This window comes from Papaver somniferum, chromosome 5, assembly GCF_003573695.1.
Source record: "Papaver somniferum cultivar HN1 chromosome 5, ASM357369v1, whole genome shotgun sequence".
Classification (NCBI taxonomy): Eukaryota; Viridiplantae; Streptophyta; class Magnoliopsida; order Ranunculales; family Papaveraceae; genus Papaver; species Papaver somniferum.
The window spans coordinates 206585046-206605784 of record NC_039362.1 but is presented as its reverse complement, the minus strand read 5'-3'; the positions used below and the strand labels follow the sequence as shown (position 1 = coordinate 206605784).

The 20739-nt window shown below is 35.4% G+C and overlaps 2 protein-coding genes across 2 annotated transcripts in view; both read left to right on the top strand.

Annotated features, from left to right (window-relative positions):
• Positions 1 to 2159: 2159 nt before the first annotated feature.
• Positions 2160 to 3212, top strand: LOC113280631 (aspartic proteinase nepenthesin-2-like). The gene is made up of 2 exons (XM_026529234.1): positions 2160 to 2748; positions 2836 to 3212. The coding sequence occupies exons 1-2, from the start codon at positions 2160 to 2162 to the stop codon at positions 3210 to 3212; spliced, it is 966 nt and encodes a 321-aa protein (XP_026385019.1).
• Positions 3213 to 5157: 1945 nt separating this feature from the next.
• LOC113280630 overlaps positions 5158 to 20739 on the top strand; it is a 37126-nt gene continuing 21544 nt past the window's right edge. Inside the window, exon 1 of the mRNA XM_026529233.1 lies at positions 5158 to 5381. Coding sequence (XP_026385018.1) covers positions 5158 to 5381 — 224 coding nt within the window. The remainder of the gene's footprint in view (positions 5382 to 20739) is intronic.

Below are 20739 nucleotides of genomic sequence, written 5' to 3'. Positions count from 1 at the left end.
TCGTCCACCAGGCGCTGGCTATCCAATTTTTAGTGCTTCACTGAATCCCATCCTTGAGGACTAGGATGATTTGGAGAGGTCGGTATTTGTCATGACCCTGCAGAGGGGTCCAGGGTGGTTAAGCGTGCCGTTAGTAGTCTTAGAGTGTCACGTGGACGGGCTCGTGTTATGCACGATGATAGTATGTCGTCCAGCTTATATACGGACTTATTGTATGCCTTTGAGAATTAGCTAATGAAAAATGTAGACCTTATCTTCTTCCTAAAATCCTTCTGCAACTTCTATCTGTAACAATGTCTTCTTATTACTCCCTTAATTCGTCTAATTCTTCTCCTAATTCTCTATATTTCTCTATTTATCTCAAATTATCTCTATCCTTAGAGATCCAAACTGTTCCTGATAGTCCAATTTATAATGGATTCATTATAATGTTAGACTTGATTTTTTTGTTTGAAAGATGAAATCCAGTAGAACTTTGTGATGAGTCGTATCGTGAACTTCTAACGAAAAAGCCTCTCATTTATATACCGCAACACCAGTCTCATTAACACCCAGCATACCGGATCTGCAGTATCTGTAGTGCACTTTTTTTTTTCACGGATGTCTAAATAAATAATACTAACTTTTTATAAATTCTAATTAGGCTAAGTTATTAAGTTTCCTAATCACGAAATATTTGCTCATTTAAGTCTTTAACTTTGAGTCCAAAGATCTGATTGATCTTCGGTAGGTGTACGAGCCTTGAGACATTAATAAGAAAATATTTTCTTTAATGTCTAGACAAAATAATAAGATTTTTATTTCCTCAATAAACAATTTCTTTAATTTGTAGAAAAAAAATAAATAGATAAGATTTTATTAATTTTAATTAGGCTAAAGTTAAGTTTCCTAATCACAAAACATTCACTCATTTAAGTCTTGATATCCAAAGATCTGATTGATCTTGTGTAGGTGTACGAGCCTTGAGACATTAATAAGAAAATATTTTCTTTAATGTCTAGACCAAACAAAAGATTTTTAATTTCTTAATAAACAATTTCTTTAATTTTTAGACAAAAATAAAAAGATAAGATTTTATAAATTCTAATTAGGCTAAGTTTAAGTTTCCTATATCAAAAAATATTTACTCATTTAAATCTTGATGTCCAAAGATCTGATTGATCTTTTGTAGGTGTATGAGCCTTGAGACATTAATAAAAAACATTTTCTTTAGGATTTTTATTTTCCCAATGAACAATTATAAATTGAAGTTTAAAGTTGCACATAATTGTGTCTAGAGCTGCACATGAGCCGGTACAGTCCGGGTTTCTTGTGAACCCGGTACCTGTAGCTGGTATTGATCGGTTCCTCACTTTGAGGACCGGTACCTGTACCTGTACCTGTACCTGGAGTTGTACCTGTACCGGTGAGACTGACCGGTTCCACTTCGGTACCGGGTTTTTACCCGTTCCATTCCATCCTAGCCAATTACACCACCTTATCTTCTCCGTCATCTGAAACTTCTCTGTAATGGATCGATTAAACCCCCAACTAAACAACCACAACCCTAATTTCTCCAAAATCAATTAAACATGAATCCTAAATTAATTAACATCTATAGTAGTTGTACCCAAGTGTAAAGAACAAGAGAACAAGAAAAATACGGTGGTGGTGATTCTGGTGGTGGAGGCTATAATGGTGAGTGGGGATGACTCTCTGTCGGGAAAAACGAAGAAGAGTAGAAGATTTTCTTAAGAAGAATCGAGAGAAACAGTGAGTAGGTCAATAAAATTGGAAATATATATGCTTAGTGGACGGTCAGGATGTAAGATTCCTAAAAAAATCTAAGGCTATGATTAATCGGGACATATGGGTAGGGACGGGTCGGGACTCACCCCAGAACCAATACCTGTACCGACCTACTCCGGGTTTCTACTTTCAGAACCGGTACATGTACCGGCAACTCCGGGTCCGGTACGGTTAAGTCCGGGTTTTTCGGTTCCTAACCGGTACAGGTATTTTGGACCGGGTCTTGTGCAGCCTTAATTGTGTCCATTGAAGTCCGTTCTAGCTCAAAAATGGAGAGAACCTTTTTCATTTCTCTTCTAACAATTACTCATGTTTCACTAATATTAAACTCATTCATTGCTATGAATCCAAAAAAAGGGTTTAGTATCAAAATGACCCATATAGACTCCAAAGAATCACCTTTATATCAAGGTGATCGTCTAACACCACACGACAGGCTTCAAAGACTCGTCGAACAATCTAAAGCTAAAGCACATTATATGGAGTTGCAAATATTACTCCAGAGCAATACAACACTCTCCATGAATCCTGATGTTGCACGTTTTCCCATAGTTTACGATGCAAGGTCGTTTTATGTTGCAATGGTTGGTTTAGGTACGTTTACCGGCGAACAAAAAACATTCATGAATTATTATTTAATGATTGATACAGGTAGTGATCAGACATGGTTTCAGTGTGAAGGTGCCGATAAAACTTTCAAACAAGATATGCCACATTATCCTTCCAAATTGTCAACTATATTTCGTATTGTTTATTGTAATACGCACCCTCTTTGCAACGGAGATAGGTGCACCAAAGATGGTATGTGCATTTACGAAGCAAGGTATGGGGGTGGATCAGTTACAACTGGTGTTATTGGTGAAGAAAAATTCACTGTAGGCTCCGATACTGGTGGATTTGAAAGAATCCAATTACACATGGGTTGTGGTCTTATCCAACAGAATTTCGAAAGAAGTTTGGGTAATTATCACCTATACAACAAACCCGGTCTTATTGCAGGAATACTTGGTCTAGGATTATGACAATGGTCTTTTCTAAACCAATTAGGTGCTACTGGACAAGGAAAATTTTCCTACTGTTTAGAGGCGTATAACAAGAAAATCGAAGGATCGGATATATATTTAAGATTTGGTACAGATGCGACAATCGGACATGTAGGCCAAGAAGTACACAAAACTCCCATTGTTGTTCCTAAGCTATTTCAGACGCCACTCTATTACTTAAATCTAGAAGATATCAGTGTAGGTAAGACGAGAATAGGATTTCCAAGAGGTACTTTCGAGATTAAAAGCCAAGTAATTGGCGGTTGTGTCATAGATTCTGGTACTCCAATATCCATAATGTATAGAGGTCATTCTGATAAAGTGGCAAATTTGGTGAAGGCACATTTTAACGAGCTCGGAGTTGAATATGTTGGAAAATGATACAGTTATGAAGTTTGTTTCCGTCTACCAGGGAAATTTGATATTGCTAACTTTCCTTCGTTAACACTTCATTTTGAGATGGCCGATTATGTTATTTCAGATTATAAAGCAAATTCTATGACACTAGATTTTAAAACCGTTTGTTTAGGCATTTTACCAAAAGATGATACATGGCCTTTTTTCTAGGAGCTTTGCAACAAGTTAATAAACGCATTTTGTATAATGTTATGGACCAGACCCTCTCTTTCGCTGATGAGTATTTCGAATTAGGCTCCTGAAGGGGGAGACAATGCCATTTAATAAAATTATTATTCATTTTAATTTAATTCTTCTAGTCCCAGTGTAAAGAAAAATAATGTTTGTTAGATAGGATTGTGATTTCTATCTTAAAAAATAAACAACACCAAACATTTACCAGGCAGTCTATTTTTCTTTCTTACCTCAGAAGCAGAGATGTCAATCTAAATCCACAATAAGTATCTGTATCACCAAATAATATTTCTTACAGTGAGCAAATGATACTTTCAATTGTGATTCAAACCCAAAATGAAGTGATAATAGTCATTTTTGGCTTTAGAAAACCACGCACACAGTCTAATGATTTAATAAACCCGCCTGAAATCGGAAATCAAATCACATACGTCGAAAGATAAAGTTGCCCTGATTTACCAATGTTATTCCTTTGATTCTGCATCATTATATGCAAAGTTTAGGATCATCTGAGACAAGTAAATAAGAATCCGCAAAGAAATCAAAAAAAATAAAAAAAACAGGTCCGACCTGTTTTGTACATGATACCATCTCCCCTATAATGTGTTCATGACAACAATCTATTCTAACAAGCTTTCCTGATAGCTTTAGGATTACTTTGTATTTTATCTTTTAAAGTTAGCACTAGTTTTAAAGCTTTCCTGTGGGAACATGAATTAGTTAACAAGATCCAAATAGTTATGCATTTGTCTGTAAAGTGCTTCTTTACTTTTCTTATTATTTCTTGACTGCCCACGTATTCTTAATAGCTACCATAATTGAGAGATAAAACATAATGCAAATTAAATTATCAAAAAGGGTTTCTCAAGAGAGTGACAGAAGGAACCTCAACCATCTGCAAATCAATCGCCTGCAAAAATGTAAAAGATACTTTCAGTACTGGAAACTGGGCAAAAGGGTGTACACTAAAACGAGAATCAGTTATAACAAAAAAACCACAGATTCTATGAATGGAGATTGTTGCAGGTGCAATATGATGAAATGTTTGATTGATCACAGATATGCCACATGCGCCATGGACTGCACTTTTAGGTGTCCAAACCAAAGTGAACCGTATAATTTGACGAGATTACCAAAGACCAAGAAGGTTGTCGAAAACCTACTCACCTGGTATTAAGGCACAACATTTGTGCTTGTGCTTGACATTAGAACTCAGTGTAGTCTAGGGTTATTATCAGAAACTTAGCTAGTCAATGAATTGACATGCACATTGATTTAGCCTGGGGTGGATTATTGGAAGTAGTTTAGTCAAGTCAACTTAATTGACTTGACCTCTGTTAGAATAATTGTATCCGCTGTTATTATAGCTATGTCTGGATGTCTGCACAACTTACTCTATTGTACTTATAGCTGAGTCTATTCTCTGTCTATCTTTATCTTGAATATAATCTTTTTCAATGTTTCTCATGGTATCTTTCGGCTCCGATCCAAGAGGAAATTTTTCAATATCTTTTTCATTCAAACAATAAAGCCCTACCTGCATATACTTTTCAACTTAATACTATTTCAGGATAATTTTTTTGTGAATCAACATCTTTTCTAATACCTATTTTCAGTTTATATTCAACAACTTTGATTCAGATCTGTTCAAGATTTGTCTGGATTTTTTGTTCTCTCACTATTTTTTTATTGACGGTTGTTCATGTCCGTAATTATCTATACAAGAAGAAAGAAAATGTCTTTCGCTGCTCAAGCTGGTAATTCTTTATCTTTTTCATTACCTTTTTCGAATATAGCAAATTTTGTTTCGTCAAAACTGGATTCTACGAATTATCTCGTCTGGAAGGATCAGTTTGAGTCAATTTTAATTACAACTGATTTGTGTGGTCATGTTACTGGTGATGACCTAGAACCAATTAAGGAAATTGTTGTTGATGGTGTTAATACTGTTAATCCTCAGTAGGTTTTATGGAGAAAGCTAGATTGTTTTGTGGTTAGTTGTTTAAAGGCAACTTTTACTCCTTCTGTTTCTGGAGATGTTTTGGGTCTTACATCTGCAAGAGAAATTTGGGCCTTTCTTGAAACTAGCTTTATGAATCAATTCATGGCCACGAAAGCTATGTTGAGGAATCAGTTACATAATTTCAAGAAAGGGAATCTTACTGTTCTTGTATATCTACAAATATCAAGACTATAGCTGATAATTTAACTGTTATAGGTGAAAGAGTCACTGAATCAGATTTAGTAATGCATGTTTTGAATGGTTTAGGCAGGGAATTTGATGGTTTTATAATTGCTAATTGTTGGTACATGAAAAATAATACTCGTTAGCGGGCTTAGGGCGTCCCCAAAAGGGGTGGTCAACCCAACATGGGGACTTGGGGACTAAGCCCAAGTCCAATGAGAAAATATCCATAAGGAGGAAAGGACAAGGAAGGGATTAATGAATAAGAAGGAGGTTATATCAAGGAAGGGATGGAATTAGGAGTACTTAAGGAAGTTTAGGATATAAGGAATGACAAGGTACAAGGGAAAGGAAACTCTCTCTCTCTTACTATTCCTAGAAAGCTGAGATCACTTGGTGTAGTTAGGACGGGTAGAACCAGAACCGAAATCATCCTTCAATATTTGGCGACCACACCCGGAGGCTCGTGCCTATCTCACCATGACACACATAGGAAGCACCAACTCAGGTGCAGTAGATAACCAACCGAGTGATCCACCACTCAACCCAGAAAGCGAGAGGATAGGGCTAGTTTTGTGATGCTAACTTTTGAAACTATTTGTTTAGGCATTTTTCCACATAATTCTGATATGTTAGATTTTATCAACATGCTAATAAGAGGATTTGGTATAGTATTATGGATAATACACTCTCATACGGGGTGTTGTGAATTAGGTTCTTGAAGGGAAGGATAATGCCGTCTAGCTCAGAGATCAGCCAAAAAATGAATTTAATTTGTATGTAATTCAATAAACTATGTTGCATTTTAGTTCTTTTTCTATTCCCACCTACAAATATGTCGTTAGTCTCCCTTTTTAAAGCAATCGTCAGATAAGATTGTAATCATTATCTCAAAAAATATATAACATTGATACCGAGCATTATTTTTCATTTTGTTCTAATAATTCCATGTAAAAAAACGAAATATGTTTTGGGTATAACAGAAAATTTGATAGCTCATTTGAAGATTAAAAATGAATATACAATAATTTAAAAAATGGACCGCTTAGAATAATAACAAAAATGCCTTATTGTTAAGGTTGTACATGGTAATGGTTTTCCGCTAAAACCGAAGCGCAGCAAATCTATTAGGGGAAAATCGAACCGAGCCATTCACTAATGGTTGGTTTTGGTTTAAAAAGATGAAAACTGAGAGTAATGGTTTCGCTTTTAGTTTGATATAAAAATCAAACTGAATATCAATGGTAAAACCAGTTAGTTTTGATGTAATTAATATCAACAATTAGATCTTTCTTAGGTCAAACATATTTAATCTTTGTCATAGATTTAAACTGTTAGAATTTATATTTAGTTTTAATGTGTAATCAAAACTATATCTTGATTTATAGTCTACTAAAGTCAGTATCGGACTAGGAACAAAGCATCAATATCAGTATTCAGTGACCTTGAAGATTGAAGGCTGAAGAATGACAACATCGATGGAAACTTGACCAACAAAGGTATGTGAAGACTGAATATCATATTCACTCAAATTATCTACCAGTCTATCTACTAAGAAAAGTTCATGACTTTAATATAACGATGAACATTTGCAAAGAAGAATGCAAGTTGGTAAGTCAAGTTAGTTCTTAAAGTTCAAAAGCTATTTTACCAGTTCACGAACTTGAAATTATAAATATAAAGACTTTATTTATTTTATCTCAATAAACTTGCGTACACAAATTGATTTTCTCAGTTCACGAACTAGTCGAATTTGAGATACTGCATACTATTTAACTCAAAGGTACAAGAACTGATTTATATAGTTCGCAAACTAGGTGATTTTGAATGTTTCTTGTACACATTTTTTTTTCAAAGTACACAAACTGTTTTAACAGTACACACTTGCCAAAAAATCAAAATCCTGAGTTACGAGACGAGTTTGAGTTCACAAATTGTTTTAACAGTTCACACAAGTTGATTCGGTCTTGTGATATATTACTCTACTTATGGTTTCCAGTTCAATATCAGTTAACCATGGTTGTTTGGAAAACCACTTGGTACACTACGTATACTTACGGTTGCACACATCTTTTTTGCGATTCAAAGCAAACTTTTCATATGATTTCATACACAGTCTATATGAAGAAATTTAGCTTGTTAAATACAAAGCAATTCGTGAACATGAAAACATAGTTCACTAATCTCCTTTGTTTAGAATTGTTTGTCAATATATATAGAGGACTCCCTGCACACTAGAATCTTAATCCCGGCAGTTCTGTGTCCTAGTTGGAGCTAGAGTCATCCTCTAAAACCTAGGTTTCCTATGTTGAAACTGTATTAGGTTAACATTTTGAAAGACTTAACTAAGGGATTCGTGAACCCCGGTCATACTATATTTTACTTAATAGATCTTGTTCTTATTGATATTTTGAGTTTTCGAAACTTTAGATCAGGAAATTGATAGATAAAAATTATAAAATACTTTTCGTCTCAGACTTTGTGATTCCACAAGATAGATATATAAATCACTTCTAGTTTAACTTTTTTATATTATTCTTGCATCCTGGTAGTAATCTAAGCTTATCTTAAATAAGAATGTAAGTGTTCCATATCCTTGAGGTTTGCAAGACTTGTTCTATTGTAAAAAAAAATTCAGAACTTGATTGAAATATATCTAAAGGGATAAATAGGCTTTCTGTTAGAGACATAATAGTAACAAAAGTTTTCACTTCGGTTGAAGCAACTCCTAGGCCTGTAAAGGACGTCAGCTAGGGGAACGATGTTGCGTAGGGTCTTGCAAGATCCAAGAGACGTAAGGAGCACAACTGAAGATTAATTACTCACATGGTCGATTACATCTCAAGTAAACTCAAGCCCAAAGTTTGATAGTAGGCTAGTGCCATCCAACAAAAACTCATTTGCTCTAATCAAATCATAAAGGTCTAAATAATACTTTTGAATGATTCTGTTTCAGGTGGAAAGTATGGATCATCTTTTGATTAGAAGTTGTCCTACTACTAAGCAAGTAATCATGATGAGGTTGACATCGTATGTGTTCCAGTTGATGTGAATTAGGTACGTAGTTAATAATGCTAAAATCATAAGAAATGTGAATTCTAAATGTTATTTAGAAACACACTTTTTTTGCTTTCCTTGTCTGGAAAATAAGATGCTCTAGGTAGTAAATCAAGCTTATGAACTCTTGCAGTCTTGAATATTCATCGCTCCAATCCAGTTAGAAATGACCAAATAAATGTTAAGCGGGGTACCAAATTATAAAGCCTCTAATCAATTTGGTTATCCAATCTCCTGGATAACATGAAACAATCAGTTTGCTGACTTCAGTGGTCACAATACTATTAAACTTCAAAAAAAATTTTGTGTGTTTTCAGAGAAAATTTTCTAGAGCTAGATCAAGGTAATCAATATTTTTTAAGGGTGGTACATCCTTAGACCATCCACGATCGGGGATGGAAAAAAGCTATGTTGGTATGATATAAATAACATTACATTCAAGAGATGCTCGGTATATTTGAGTTTAAATGGTCGGCATAAATATGAGATAGTTTCCATTCCTTGGGACAATTTCACAAATATTAAGAGTTCTATAGATCTGAAATATGTTACAAATCATCGCAATTGTTATTAGTGATACACCAAAAGTTAAAAGATACATAATAGGGTTGGGATAAAATGAGAATGGTATAAAATGAGAATGGTATACATAAACAAAGACGTGGTTTAACATATTAGAAAAACGAACAAAGAACCTCTGGAACATATCAGAATTTATACGAAGGATCGTAAACACAATAATTTACATTGATGGATATAGATGTACCGTATTCTTCGTGATTACTAGAATTTTTGTCATCACCATAAAGTTTCATTTTTGTTACCAAAATATAAAACTCTATTTTTTCCTATTTTACCCAAGATATTCTTCTTCTTCGAACTTAAAATTGTGTACCTTAATTATAACCCTTTTATACTAACTATAGTCAAATTCAAACACTAGTCAACGTTGTTATTTTTTCCTGAAAATATTTTTTCGGGTTTTGCAAACCCTGGGAAACACGATCATTACCGCCTCTAGTGCAACAAAGGATGTCTTCGAAGCCCTACACTTTTCAAACATAGCCTACGTTTCTCCAAAAAAAATTAAAACGATACTTATAACTTCGGTATAAAAACTATACATTCGCAGGGAGGTACATCTATAACATAATAAGGAGTTGATAATAAACCTGCTGGTTTGATATACTTTGAACCATCCATAGTTGTTGTTATCTTTTATAGTTCACTGATATTATTACTCACTTATAATAATTCATAACCTGCAACGTTTGGCATTTCTCATTTTGTACTTTTGTTATTTCATTTTTTTTTGTTTGGCGGTGACTAAATGCAACCTTCACTGTTATAAAATACAACTTTCATTTTGGAAAATAAATAAATTATAACCACCCCCAACATGGGTAATCAAACCCATATTAAAAATAATTTCAGGTAAAGCAGCTCCGCCCCAACCTTAGACACGAACGCGTCTGATGATAATGATGGTTAAAATTTTAAATACTAAAATGGATTAAATACTACGATGGTGATGACCGACGATCATATGAAACAACGGAAATAAGAAAAGCGAAAAAGAAAATGGACGATGATTCCAATACCTCCAGCAAGATCGATACCATCAAATAACAATTGTTACTGACCAGATATAAAAACCAAACTTCATAATCCCAAATTTTGTCTCCAAAAGATCATTTATTTTCCGAAAATCATCACAAAGAAATTTTAAATCACCACAACAATGTCTATGTGGCTCGTGATTACAACGATGGTGCCGCAACTGTTCATATGTTTACGTTTTCATCCCTTTTTATATACATACCCATAACTTTAATAACTCTTTGTAATTGATCTTATTTTTTCAAATAAATTCGTGTGAACGACAAAAATCAATGCTAGTTTTAAACCCAAAACCTAATTTGACTGAAAAGGTTGATTTTGTTGTTTCCCTCAAATTTTGACGGTAATATTGGTGATCACCGGAGAAGATAGATTGATAACGAAGGAAGGCAGCATTTGTTAGAGCATAGCTCGGTCGACCTCGCATGGTTGCTATATCAAGCATGTTTGTCAATGTTAGTGATCAAAACTATACGTCTTTATTTCTAGTCTACTATTAGCTAAGTATCGGACTAGGATATATAGAAAGTGTAGTTGAGATCAAGACTCCATGGAGATTATCATACAAAGACGAAGAACTACTCAAGGAACTGGTGGAACTTCATCGACTAAAAGGTATGTGGAGACTTGAACTTATCTATCACTCAAAAGTCTATCTCTTCTATCTCCTACTTCTTATGAGACAAAAGTCGTATGCTATATTGACTGGATCATACACATTTGATATTTTGAGCCGAGTATATCTCACCTATCTATATCTCGAAATCATGTGTTGGTAAATCGTTTCGCTTTGATCGGGTTTATCGTCACCTAATGACGAAAGTCATATTGTTTCAATCACTTTGAAAATCGCTTTGACGAGAAATAGTGTAACAACTATATAATGTCCTCTTAGAATGTTTCAATGGTTGGAATGAGAGTTTAGGTCAATATAACCAATAATGGATATAAGCATTGTGTGGTAACACATATGTGTATAAGTCCTATTCCTTAATCCGAAGTTTGCGAACTTTGTTGATTGAGAGAAACCGGAGGAATTGGCTTTGCCAAATCCGCGAACTGACGGAAGTTCTTTTGCCGAGAATTTCTGCTAGGATTTTCTAAAAACTCATTTGCGTGTTTAGTCTGCGAACTGCCGGAAGTCTCCTTGCCGAGATTTTCTACTGAGTTTGGAAAACTCTACCGGTTGCCTTAAGTCCGCGAACTTGCTTGCGTACTTGATTGGGTTATGATCTAAAGATGTGCTATGAACATGAAACTTAAATTAATAAGGAATGCTGCAAACCGTGGCTATAAAGTTCATGAGACGATTCAATCGAATCGAATCATCTTTGTTTCAATTATGTCTTGTGTAGTTATATAAGATCTCATAGCAATTGAACAACTCTCTAACTAGTTCATTTGAGTCAATTGAACTAGTTATGGTGAAGAAGGACAAGGTTAATATGAAATTCTCATATGGTTAACCTTTTGGGTTACTATGTTGAACCAACATACACGTACACGTTTGGGCACAGTTTTCACAAATCCAGTAAACGTACTACCTCCGTCCCTAATTAGATGACCTAGTTAAAATTTACTAGTAAATTTAGAAATGATTTATCTCTCAAACTATACAACGGATTTTCATAAACTTTGTATCATCGGAAAGAATTTTAAAACACCTATCTAATGAATATAAATATGGCTATCAAATTTTACATATTTTTTATAATAATGCTAATCTATCACTCCACTCATTTATGGTATAGGTCATCTAATTAGGGACGGAGGGAGTATATCTCAAGTGTGTGTGACAAGTTGAGTTTTCGATCTAACGGTTGAGAAATATTAGCTTGAATCTAAATCAGGTTTTCATCTAACGGTGAATATGGATTGCTTTGTAACTAAGGCAAAACCCTGATTTGAAGACTATACATAGGAGACATCTAGCTTTGGGAAAAACTAATCCCCACACGTCTGTGTGATACTAGTTCGCTCGCTAGAGTCGATTCTCCTCTAACCTTTGGTTTTCTTCTCTAAAACCAGGTTAACGACTTAAAGACTTCATTGGGATTGTGAAGCCAGACCGATACTACTTTTATCGTAGTTGTGTGATCTGATCTTGCATCTTCTATCATACGAGTACAATCTATTGATTGGCTTGAGATCGTGAGAGTTCTCCGATAGGAAAGATAAAGAAGTCATAAACATCTTCGTCTCACTGTTTTTGATTCCTCGACAAACTTCCTGTGTAGTCAGGAAGGATTGTTGAGAGGTGATTGATTAATCTAGGCTGTTCTTCGGGAATATAAGACCAGATTATCAATTGGTTCGTGTTCACCTTGATTTTCATATCTTAAAACGGAACACAAACCTAGGGTTTTTCTGTGGGAGACATATTTATCCTTTGATAGACTTTTCTGTGTGAGACATATTTGTTTATTATCAAGTCTGCGATTTTAGGTTGCAGCAACTCTTGGTTGTGGGTGAGATCAGCTAAGGGAATCAAGTGCGCAATATCCTGCTGGGATCAGGGGCGTAGGAGTATAATTGTACCTTGAATTAGTGGGAGACTGATTGGGGTTCAACTATGTCCAGTCCGAAGTTAGCTTGGAGTAGGATAGTTTCTGTAGCGGCTTAATACAGTGTGTATTCAATCTGGACTAGGTCCCGGGGTTTTTCTGCATTTGCGGTTTCCTCGTTAACAAAACTTCTGGTGCCTGTGTTATTTCTTTTACGCATTATATTTGTTATATAATTGAAATAATACAGGTTGTGCGTTCGTGATCATCAATTGGAAATCCGACCTTTGGTTGTTGATTGATATTGATTGATCCTTGAACATTGGTCTTTGATACCGTCCAAGTATTCTATGTGTTTGATTAGGACTCGCTGATTTCTATTAACTTGAGTAATATCAAAAACAAGAGATAGATATTAACTTCTTGAGATACTTTTATCTAGATTGAGTCTGACTGTCTAGTTGATTCTCTAACAAAGTATTTCGGAGTTAGTCTATACAGATTGCTAAGCGAAATATTGGGTGGTGTTGTTAGACCCCGCTTTTTCACCATTTATTACCCAAGTTACAATCAGTTACAAAAGAAATCTCTTTTAGAAATATGGTTGTATTTAACCCAAACATGAGTTGGATTTGTTCACTGCCTTTGTGGTATTATATTTATTGTTTACTTAATTCACAACTCAAGTGGATAAAGGCTCCAATATTTTCCATATTTCTATTTGTGCATAATAATATTGTACAGAGGGTTCATGGATATGATATTTTAATTGATGAGTTTTCAGTTGGCAATCCACATGATACTAAAAGACAATACTTTTCCATAAAACGTTATTGTAGTCATCTTTGTTATTTATGAAATCTCTTTCTAAATTTTTTTAAATTCCTTAATAAGAGTAGATATGGTATGATTAACCATTATAATAATCTCATCAAAACTTTATGTAAAATGGAAAAAAAGAAACGTATGGGAAGAACTTGATATAATAATGAATATATTTAGAAAGCTTCATGTGACAGATAACAATGTACATTTCGTAAGTTTAAATTTTTTTCCAGAAACTATCAAATGTATTTGAGCCTGTATATATTGTATTTCGGGCCCTTTGAGTTTTAGTTAATAACAAATAACTTAATGCAATATTTGATAATTATATATGTATTACAAATATGTAATATATCATGATAGAACGATTTCAGTGTAAACGATTCAGCTGTTTCTGCTACTGAATTTATGTTATTTGGCGAGATCTTGATTTCGAAGTCGTTTTTCATCGGTATGAATTTGGATATACTGAAATCTGGGCACCAGAGCTGCCGGGATGCACAACTCAAGGTTTTGGAATACATAAGGCACGAGACTTCCCCAACTGATCAAGTGGGTCAGAGGATGCTTAAGCTTATTACACTTTGCGAAAAGGTGGCCAACAAGTTTGGCGTTGATATAGACTCGTATGTGTCAATTAGCTTCCGAAGAAAGCTTAGGGAAGCTCTTGGACAACCTTCAACTCATCTGTCTATCTCATTAAATGATGATCTCTCGGAGGTTGTATTGTAATTCTACCGTGAATTTTGTGTAGAGGAGGATGCCGCGGCTGCTGCTGCTCTAGCTGCTTCTGTTGAAGCGAAGAAGGTGGCGAAGAAGAAAAAGAGATCTGGGAAGAAGAAGGCATAACTCTTATCTTACTTCATAACCATCGTAACCAAACATTTAGAAAGTAAAAAGATGTCCTAGAAATATCCAGTTGTGGATACAATAAAATAGGATCTAAACATTTGCTATTATCTCCTTCCATTCTTACTTCAGTTGGATCCTCATCAGCGTTTCTACATTTGGATATAATTTTGTGCTTCTTTGGATATATATTTGTTTTGTTGGCTTGGATATGTTAAGTATCTTATTACTTTCAGTGGTTTGTAGTAGCAACTGTTTAGTTAAAAAAAAAAATCATGATAGAACTAAATTTAGGAATTTCATTATTTTAGTGTATTTAATATTGATTAACATTTGAGTTTATTATGGAAAGAAAATTATATATTAAAAACACAATTAGTATGGAAGGGGTTTTCAAAATTACTTCAATTACCTTTTTTTTATCTCTTATGGAAGGCTTTAATTGAAGTAAATAGACCCAAGTATATTACTCAGGAAAAGAAAGCATTCCGTGGTTTTTTTCTTCTTATTTTTTTATTCCAAAAAGAGGGTACAAAACTAATTAAATGTTAAGAAATTATACTATTACAGTAACAATATAAAATCAGAAAGGACAATAGTTAACTAAAAGGGCAATAGTTCTCAAGGATTACATCAAAAAAGAAAGAAAAAACTTTAAGTTGAGGTAGTTATGTTATCAGATACAAAGCAAACCTCAGTTATAGTCAAACAAGAAAATTAATTGATAATTTTAAGGGAAATAAAAATATTTATCATTAATCGTTGTTCTTTAAAGTCGAACGATGTACTCTTCCGCACTTTGATTATGGGGTCATTGGGGAGAGTTGACCTAAGTGCACAATAATGTATTTGGATACTCAATGTAAAAATTATAACACCCGAAGCCTCCTAATTTTATGATGATGTTGGCAGAAAAATTACGACCAACTGCTCCAACCCCAAATATGGGATTCATCCTCCACACTCGCATCGATATTAATGACAACTTGAGTTGCATACTTAAGACCCCGCTGAAACTTTGCCTTTGGAATTTGACCATTACTCTTCATGAATGTGAGTGGATTTTCAAGAGCATATCAATATGCCATCCATCAACAATATACTCATCTGATATGTTAGACAGACTATCTATTCAGGTTCTTCTCTTTGTTCTTTGATCCATTCTGCTTGAACTGCACATAATCAAGACGAAAACCAAGTAAATTAAAAAGATTCAGCTCAAAGAAATGGTTTCTGTATTAGCACTCGTGAGAGAGTATAATAAACTATTATCCTAAAAGAATAAATTATCATAGAGGCTGAAGTAAGATGCTACGGTCGTCCAAAAGGTTTGAAGGATCAGAATCTCGTAGCAATAATGCCTCAGCAAAATTATCAACAACACAACACAACAGCATCGTAGAACAATTTCAGAAATGACATAATAAACGACGTCAGCTAAAATCATGAGAAAAATGTGATGGTCCTGCGAAAATAAGAGAGTTTGCGAGATTAACATTTTTAAGGTTACGAGAATGTCGCAAGCCATATCTGAAAATAAAGGACATATTAGCTCTCATCCACTATGTAATTCCCTATAAATAGTCATTCAGTTGTAAAGGAAAGGGGAGATCTTTTTCTGAGTGAGAAGCAAGTAAATAGGAGAGAGAAAATCTAGAACAGTGGTTATTCTTGATTCCTTTATCTTTTCTTGTAAGATTGTTCAAAGATTCATCAATAAAATTAAGATTGTTAATCTAAAATGAGTTGAATGTTAATGAAATCTTGTGAGGGGTGTAGTGTAGGATTTCCTGCAATTACATAATGGCGCTAGAAACAGGGAGGTTGAAGATTGTTGTTGAGATTGTTCAAATCAAGAAAATGATTAAACTAATCAGTGAACCAGTTAAAAGAAAAATGATTAGAGTCAATGAAGATGACAAAAGATTGGAGTGTAACATGATAATAAAAACAATGGTTAATGAATTTCATGAAAACATCAAAGGAATGATACATAAACGAGATTTTGAAGGAAGGAAGGTTATGGCAGTAGAAAAGACATCAGCCTTGAAAGATTGGGAAAAGCAAAAAATCACATTCATGGCGGCAGAAATACCAAAAGAAAATTTGAACCACACATCTCCATTGGTTATTACAGTGTGATGAGCACGAAAGTGCGACACACTTTCACCCATAAATACATTAGCTGGGACTCATTTTACCACGAATAAACTTGTTTTAGTTGTTTTTGGAAGAATAAGCTCTTGTAGAGAATTGGTCGAAAAAATGTTATTTGCACCCGGAGGACACGTGTTATTCGGACTCTCTTTGTTGGCTAAGGGGTACCTCAATTACTAAGGGGCACCCAGTTACTAAAGGAACCTCAATTACTATTTACACCCCAGGAGCGGCAACTGTTATTCGCATCCCATGTCTGTTAGGGGGAGGTCATCTCTACCATTTAAATTTCCTGTTTTGGCGGGAAAAGTGTTGCAGCGAAGTAACAGTTTAGGGTTCGATTTTTGGGCACGATTTAAGGAGATTTAATCACAGAATTCATTTGGGATAAACGTAATTAAGCTAAACAGTCCTGGTAATGTATTTTGATTCTGCTAATTTTGGTTTGATAATCACCGATGATGAAAGCAGAGTTTCACGGGTTTGATTCACTCTCTCTCGAGTTTCTCTGAGGATTAGCATGTGTTCGACGCAATCTTTGTGTGCTGGCAATATGTGTGGAGTGTGAAGAAGTTATAGAAGGAGAGTTACCTAGCTGCAGACGCGTGAAGAAAGAAAGGGAATGGAATTATCTTTCATAACTCCGTAGAGATATTTTTGGAAGATTTCGTGCGCTGCAATGAGTCATACTCGATGAAGATACATGCAGCTTCGTGATTAGAGTTTGTGGTCTGTTAACAGACGTGAACGAGATAAAAAAGGGAAAGAAAATATCCCGAGATTATTTTCTTTTACTTCCGAAGTTATGGAGAGATCATCTGGAGTAATGAAGAGTTATTCATGGCCTTGTTGAGTATAAATATGATTCTGGAGTATCAGAGAGAGATATCGAGTGATTGGGGAGGCTACAGAGTCGAAAGAATTTCTGAAGAGAAATCTGCAGCAGCAGCAGAAAAACAGTTAAGAACACGAAGAACAAACCAGCAAGGACAGTAGTTTTTATACAGTGATAACGATTCACAGGTGAGGTTCGTACATCAGAGGCATACTTATTTGCTACAATATCAGTGACACATATTGTGGGTCGTTCTGGTTTGTAACACATATAACTGTTACAAACCCGGTTTTAATTGATTTTTTTTTCTCTTCTTTGTAAACACTATTTGATCAATGAAATATTATTTTGAGAGTGTTTTCACCATGTGGAGATAAACCCCATCACCGGGACGACGGAGGAAGCAACTTTTCATGATTGTGGTAAATGAATTAATTCTTTTATTGACTTTTTGCATAGATTTAATTGCTTTATGATTTCTGTTAATTATTTGTTATTTTGTTAGATGCCGCATGCTTAGTTCTAAATACTTTAGATGCGTCATGCTTTTAACTTACAAATAATATTTTACGAAATCTATTTTTTGGCAAAGAACTAGAGTCACAACTTCTTTTGTTTGAGCTATATTGTCAAGAGTTAATGACTGAACCATAACAATATGAAAAGTAGTGGAATCCCGCGTCTCAGCGTCTCTTCATCTTGTGACAAATTTTGTATATATATTTTTCATTATTTTATTTATTAAGTCTTAAAAAAAGTTCTCAACAAATCTGAGTGAACGAATCATCTTACTACAACTCAATTGAAAATACCATCAATTTTTGGCGCCGCCGACGCGGATTTGTTTTTAGATTAATTTTTAGGTTTATTTTTAGGTTTATTTTTTTATTATTATTTGTACAGTATTTTCATTTTATTTTAGGTTATTTTTTTTCCTTTTTATGTGTTTCTTTTTGTATTTCTTTTCAGGGAATTTTTGAGGATGATGACTTCTTCCTAGGAGACGTCACCTAAGATGACATTGGCAGAATATAAGCGTAGAAATTCAGATCAACATGCATCCTCATCTGAGATGACGCTTGGTGAATACATGCAGAGGAAACAATATGGAGTTTTTGATCCACATGTGGTAAGTGAAGAATCTCCTTTAGAGATATACGAGAAGTATTATAAACACACACACCCTAGTTTGGAACAAATATTGAGAGTTCTTGAATGTCAAAGATGATGATGATGATGATGATGATGATGAATCATGTAGTGACTCTCTGTCCCATACTGAATATATAGATGACCCTGTGAATGATTGTGTAGATGATTCGTCTAATTTATTAGAAGAACCCATCTCGCAAGATCTTTCACCCAACTTAGAGGTTGTTTCTAGTCCCCTAGACTTCCAAAGGTTACCTGGCAGGCCTTGAAAGGGTGTATAAAATGAAGCGCAGAAAAACGGGGGCCTACAGAAATACCGCAAGTGCACGGTCGTCAGTTGTAGCTCGTGCAAGTACGGGTCGATCCACAGAGATCGGGTGTGTTTTGGAGTTTTCTAGCTATTTGGGTTCCTAAATTGTTGTTGGGCTATGAAGCCTTTTTGGCTTCAATTTGGGCTTAATGGGTTTGTTTCAATAAAATGAACTGAGTTTGGGCTCAGTTAGTCTTTGAAGTGCAAATGGGCTTTGGGCCTTTGATTGAGCTTTGGGCTCAATTTCACCCTAACAGTGAAGTGATCTTTCACTGTAATTTGGCTTTGGGCCTTCTGGAATGAAATGTATTGGGCTTGGCTAATGAACTAGGCCTTTGGGATTCACTGAATTGAACTTGGGCTTAGTTGGCTTGGAGAGGCAGCAGCAGTAGCAAGACTGCACAGCAGCTGCACAAGCAGTGCAAGTAGCAGCAGCAACCTGGCAAGACTGCACAGCAGTGCAGCAACAGTGCAGCAGAGAAAGCAGCAACAGCAATAGAATGTACAAGATGAGCAGTGCAGCAGCAGTAGAAAATGCACAGCAGTGCAGCAGCAACAGAGTTGCAGCAGCAGCTGCAGCTGCTCAAGCAGTGAAGAAAACAGCAAACAAAATGAAAGATACAACAGGGCAACAGCAAAAGCAAAGAACAAAACAAGATAACCAAGGCCTAAGGCCAAGGGCAAGGTTGTGGAGAAACTGACATGAAGCAAGGCTAGGCAGAAAACAGGCAAACAAATAGAATGAGAAGAAAACTAGCTTGCTATGAGCACTAGTTTCTCCCAATGCACAACCAACACTACAACCTAAGCATGCAACAAGAATGGCAAGAAAATCAGCTTGCTATGAGCACTGATTTCTTGCCATTGCACAATCAGCACAAAGCTTCACAGATGTCTAGCCTAGCATTCCTTCAAATGACAGTGAATTAAACATGACATCACACAAACATTACATGGCAGTGAGCATAACAGTGAACATTTAACAGTGAGTAGAATTGACAGTGAACATCAAGCATTAACAGTGCATTAACAAACAATTTTGAACATAAACATAACATGAAATAAGCATAACAGGAACATAACACATTGAACTGAAATTAACAGGATATTATAAGACTTAAAATTGAACTGTGGACTAAAGTTGAACTAAAATTAACAGGACATGAAAATTAACAGAACTTAGCAGTTCTGGATGCAGGCTAATCCCAACATGAGTTCTAACATATACCCATATCATCTATTTATACAAACAATCAAAAACCCCAAAACAGTGAAATTAGGGTTTGGTGAAAATTGAAATTAGGTTTTACCTAATCACTGATAGCACTCAATAGCTTCGACCCAATCTTCCTCTGACTCCCCTCATGCTATCCACGCCTCCAATTGCTTCATCTACCAATCTAATTCACCAAATCCAATCCTAACAGTGAAGAGGATGGTGGAGTTGTTGAAATAGCTTAATAGGTGATAGGGGTGATGATAGTAGTGATGGGTTGCGGTTGTTGTGGAGAGTTGGTGGTTTGGTGGCTGTTGCAGGAGGGGTGGTGATGATGGTGGTGCGGCAGGGAAGGAGGTGGTTCTGCAGAGAGGGGGGTGATGGTGGTAGATGGGTTCGATAGAATGGGAGAAGGGGGTTGTTTGGTTAGGTGGTAGGGCTCGGGTGATAGAGTGTTAGGCGGCTTCATCCAATCTTGATGTTCTGTGACGCTGAGCCGCGAGATGCGAAGATGGTAGGTAGATCGGACGGTGATGCGGAGGTAAGCGATGAGCGACCGTTGGATTATATGATACAACAAAATCAACGATGCCAGATGGAGTTAGGT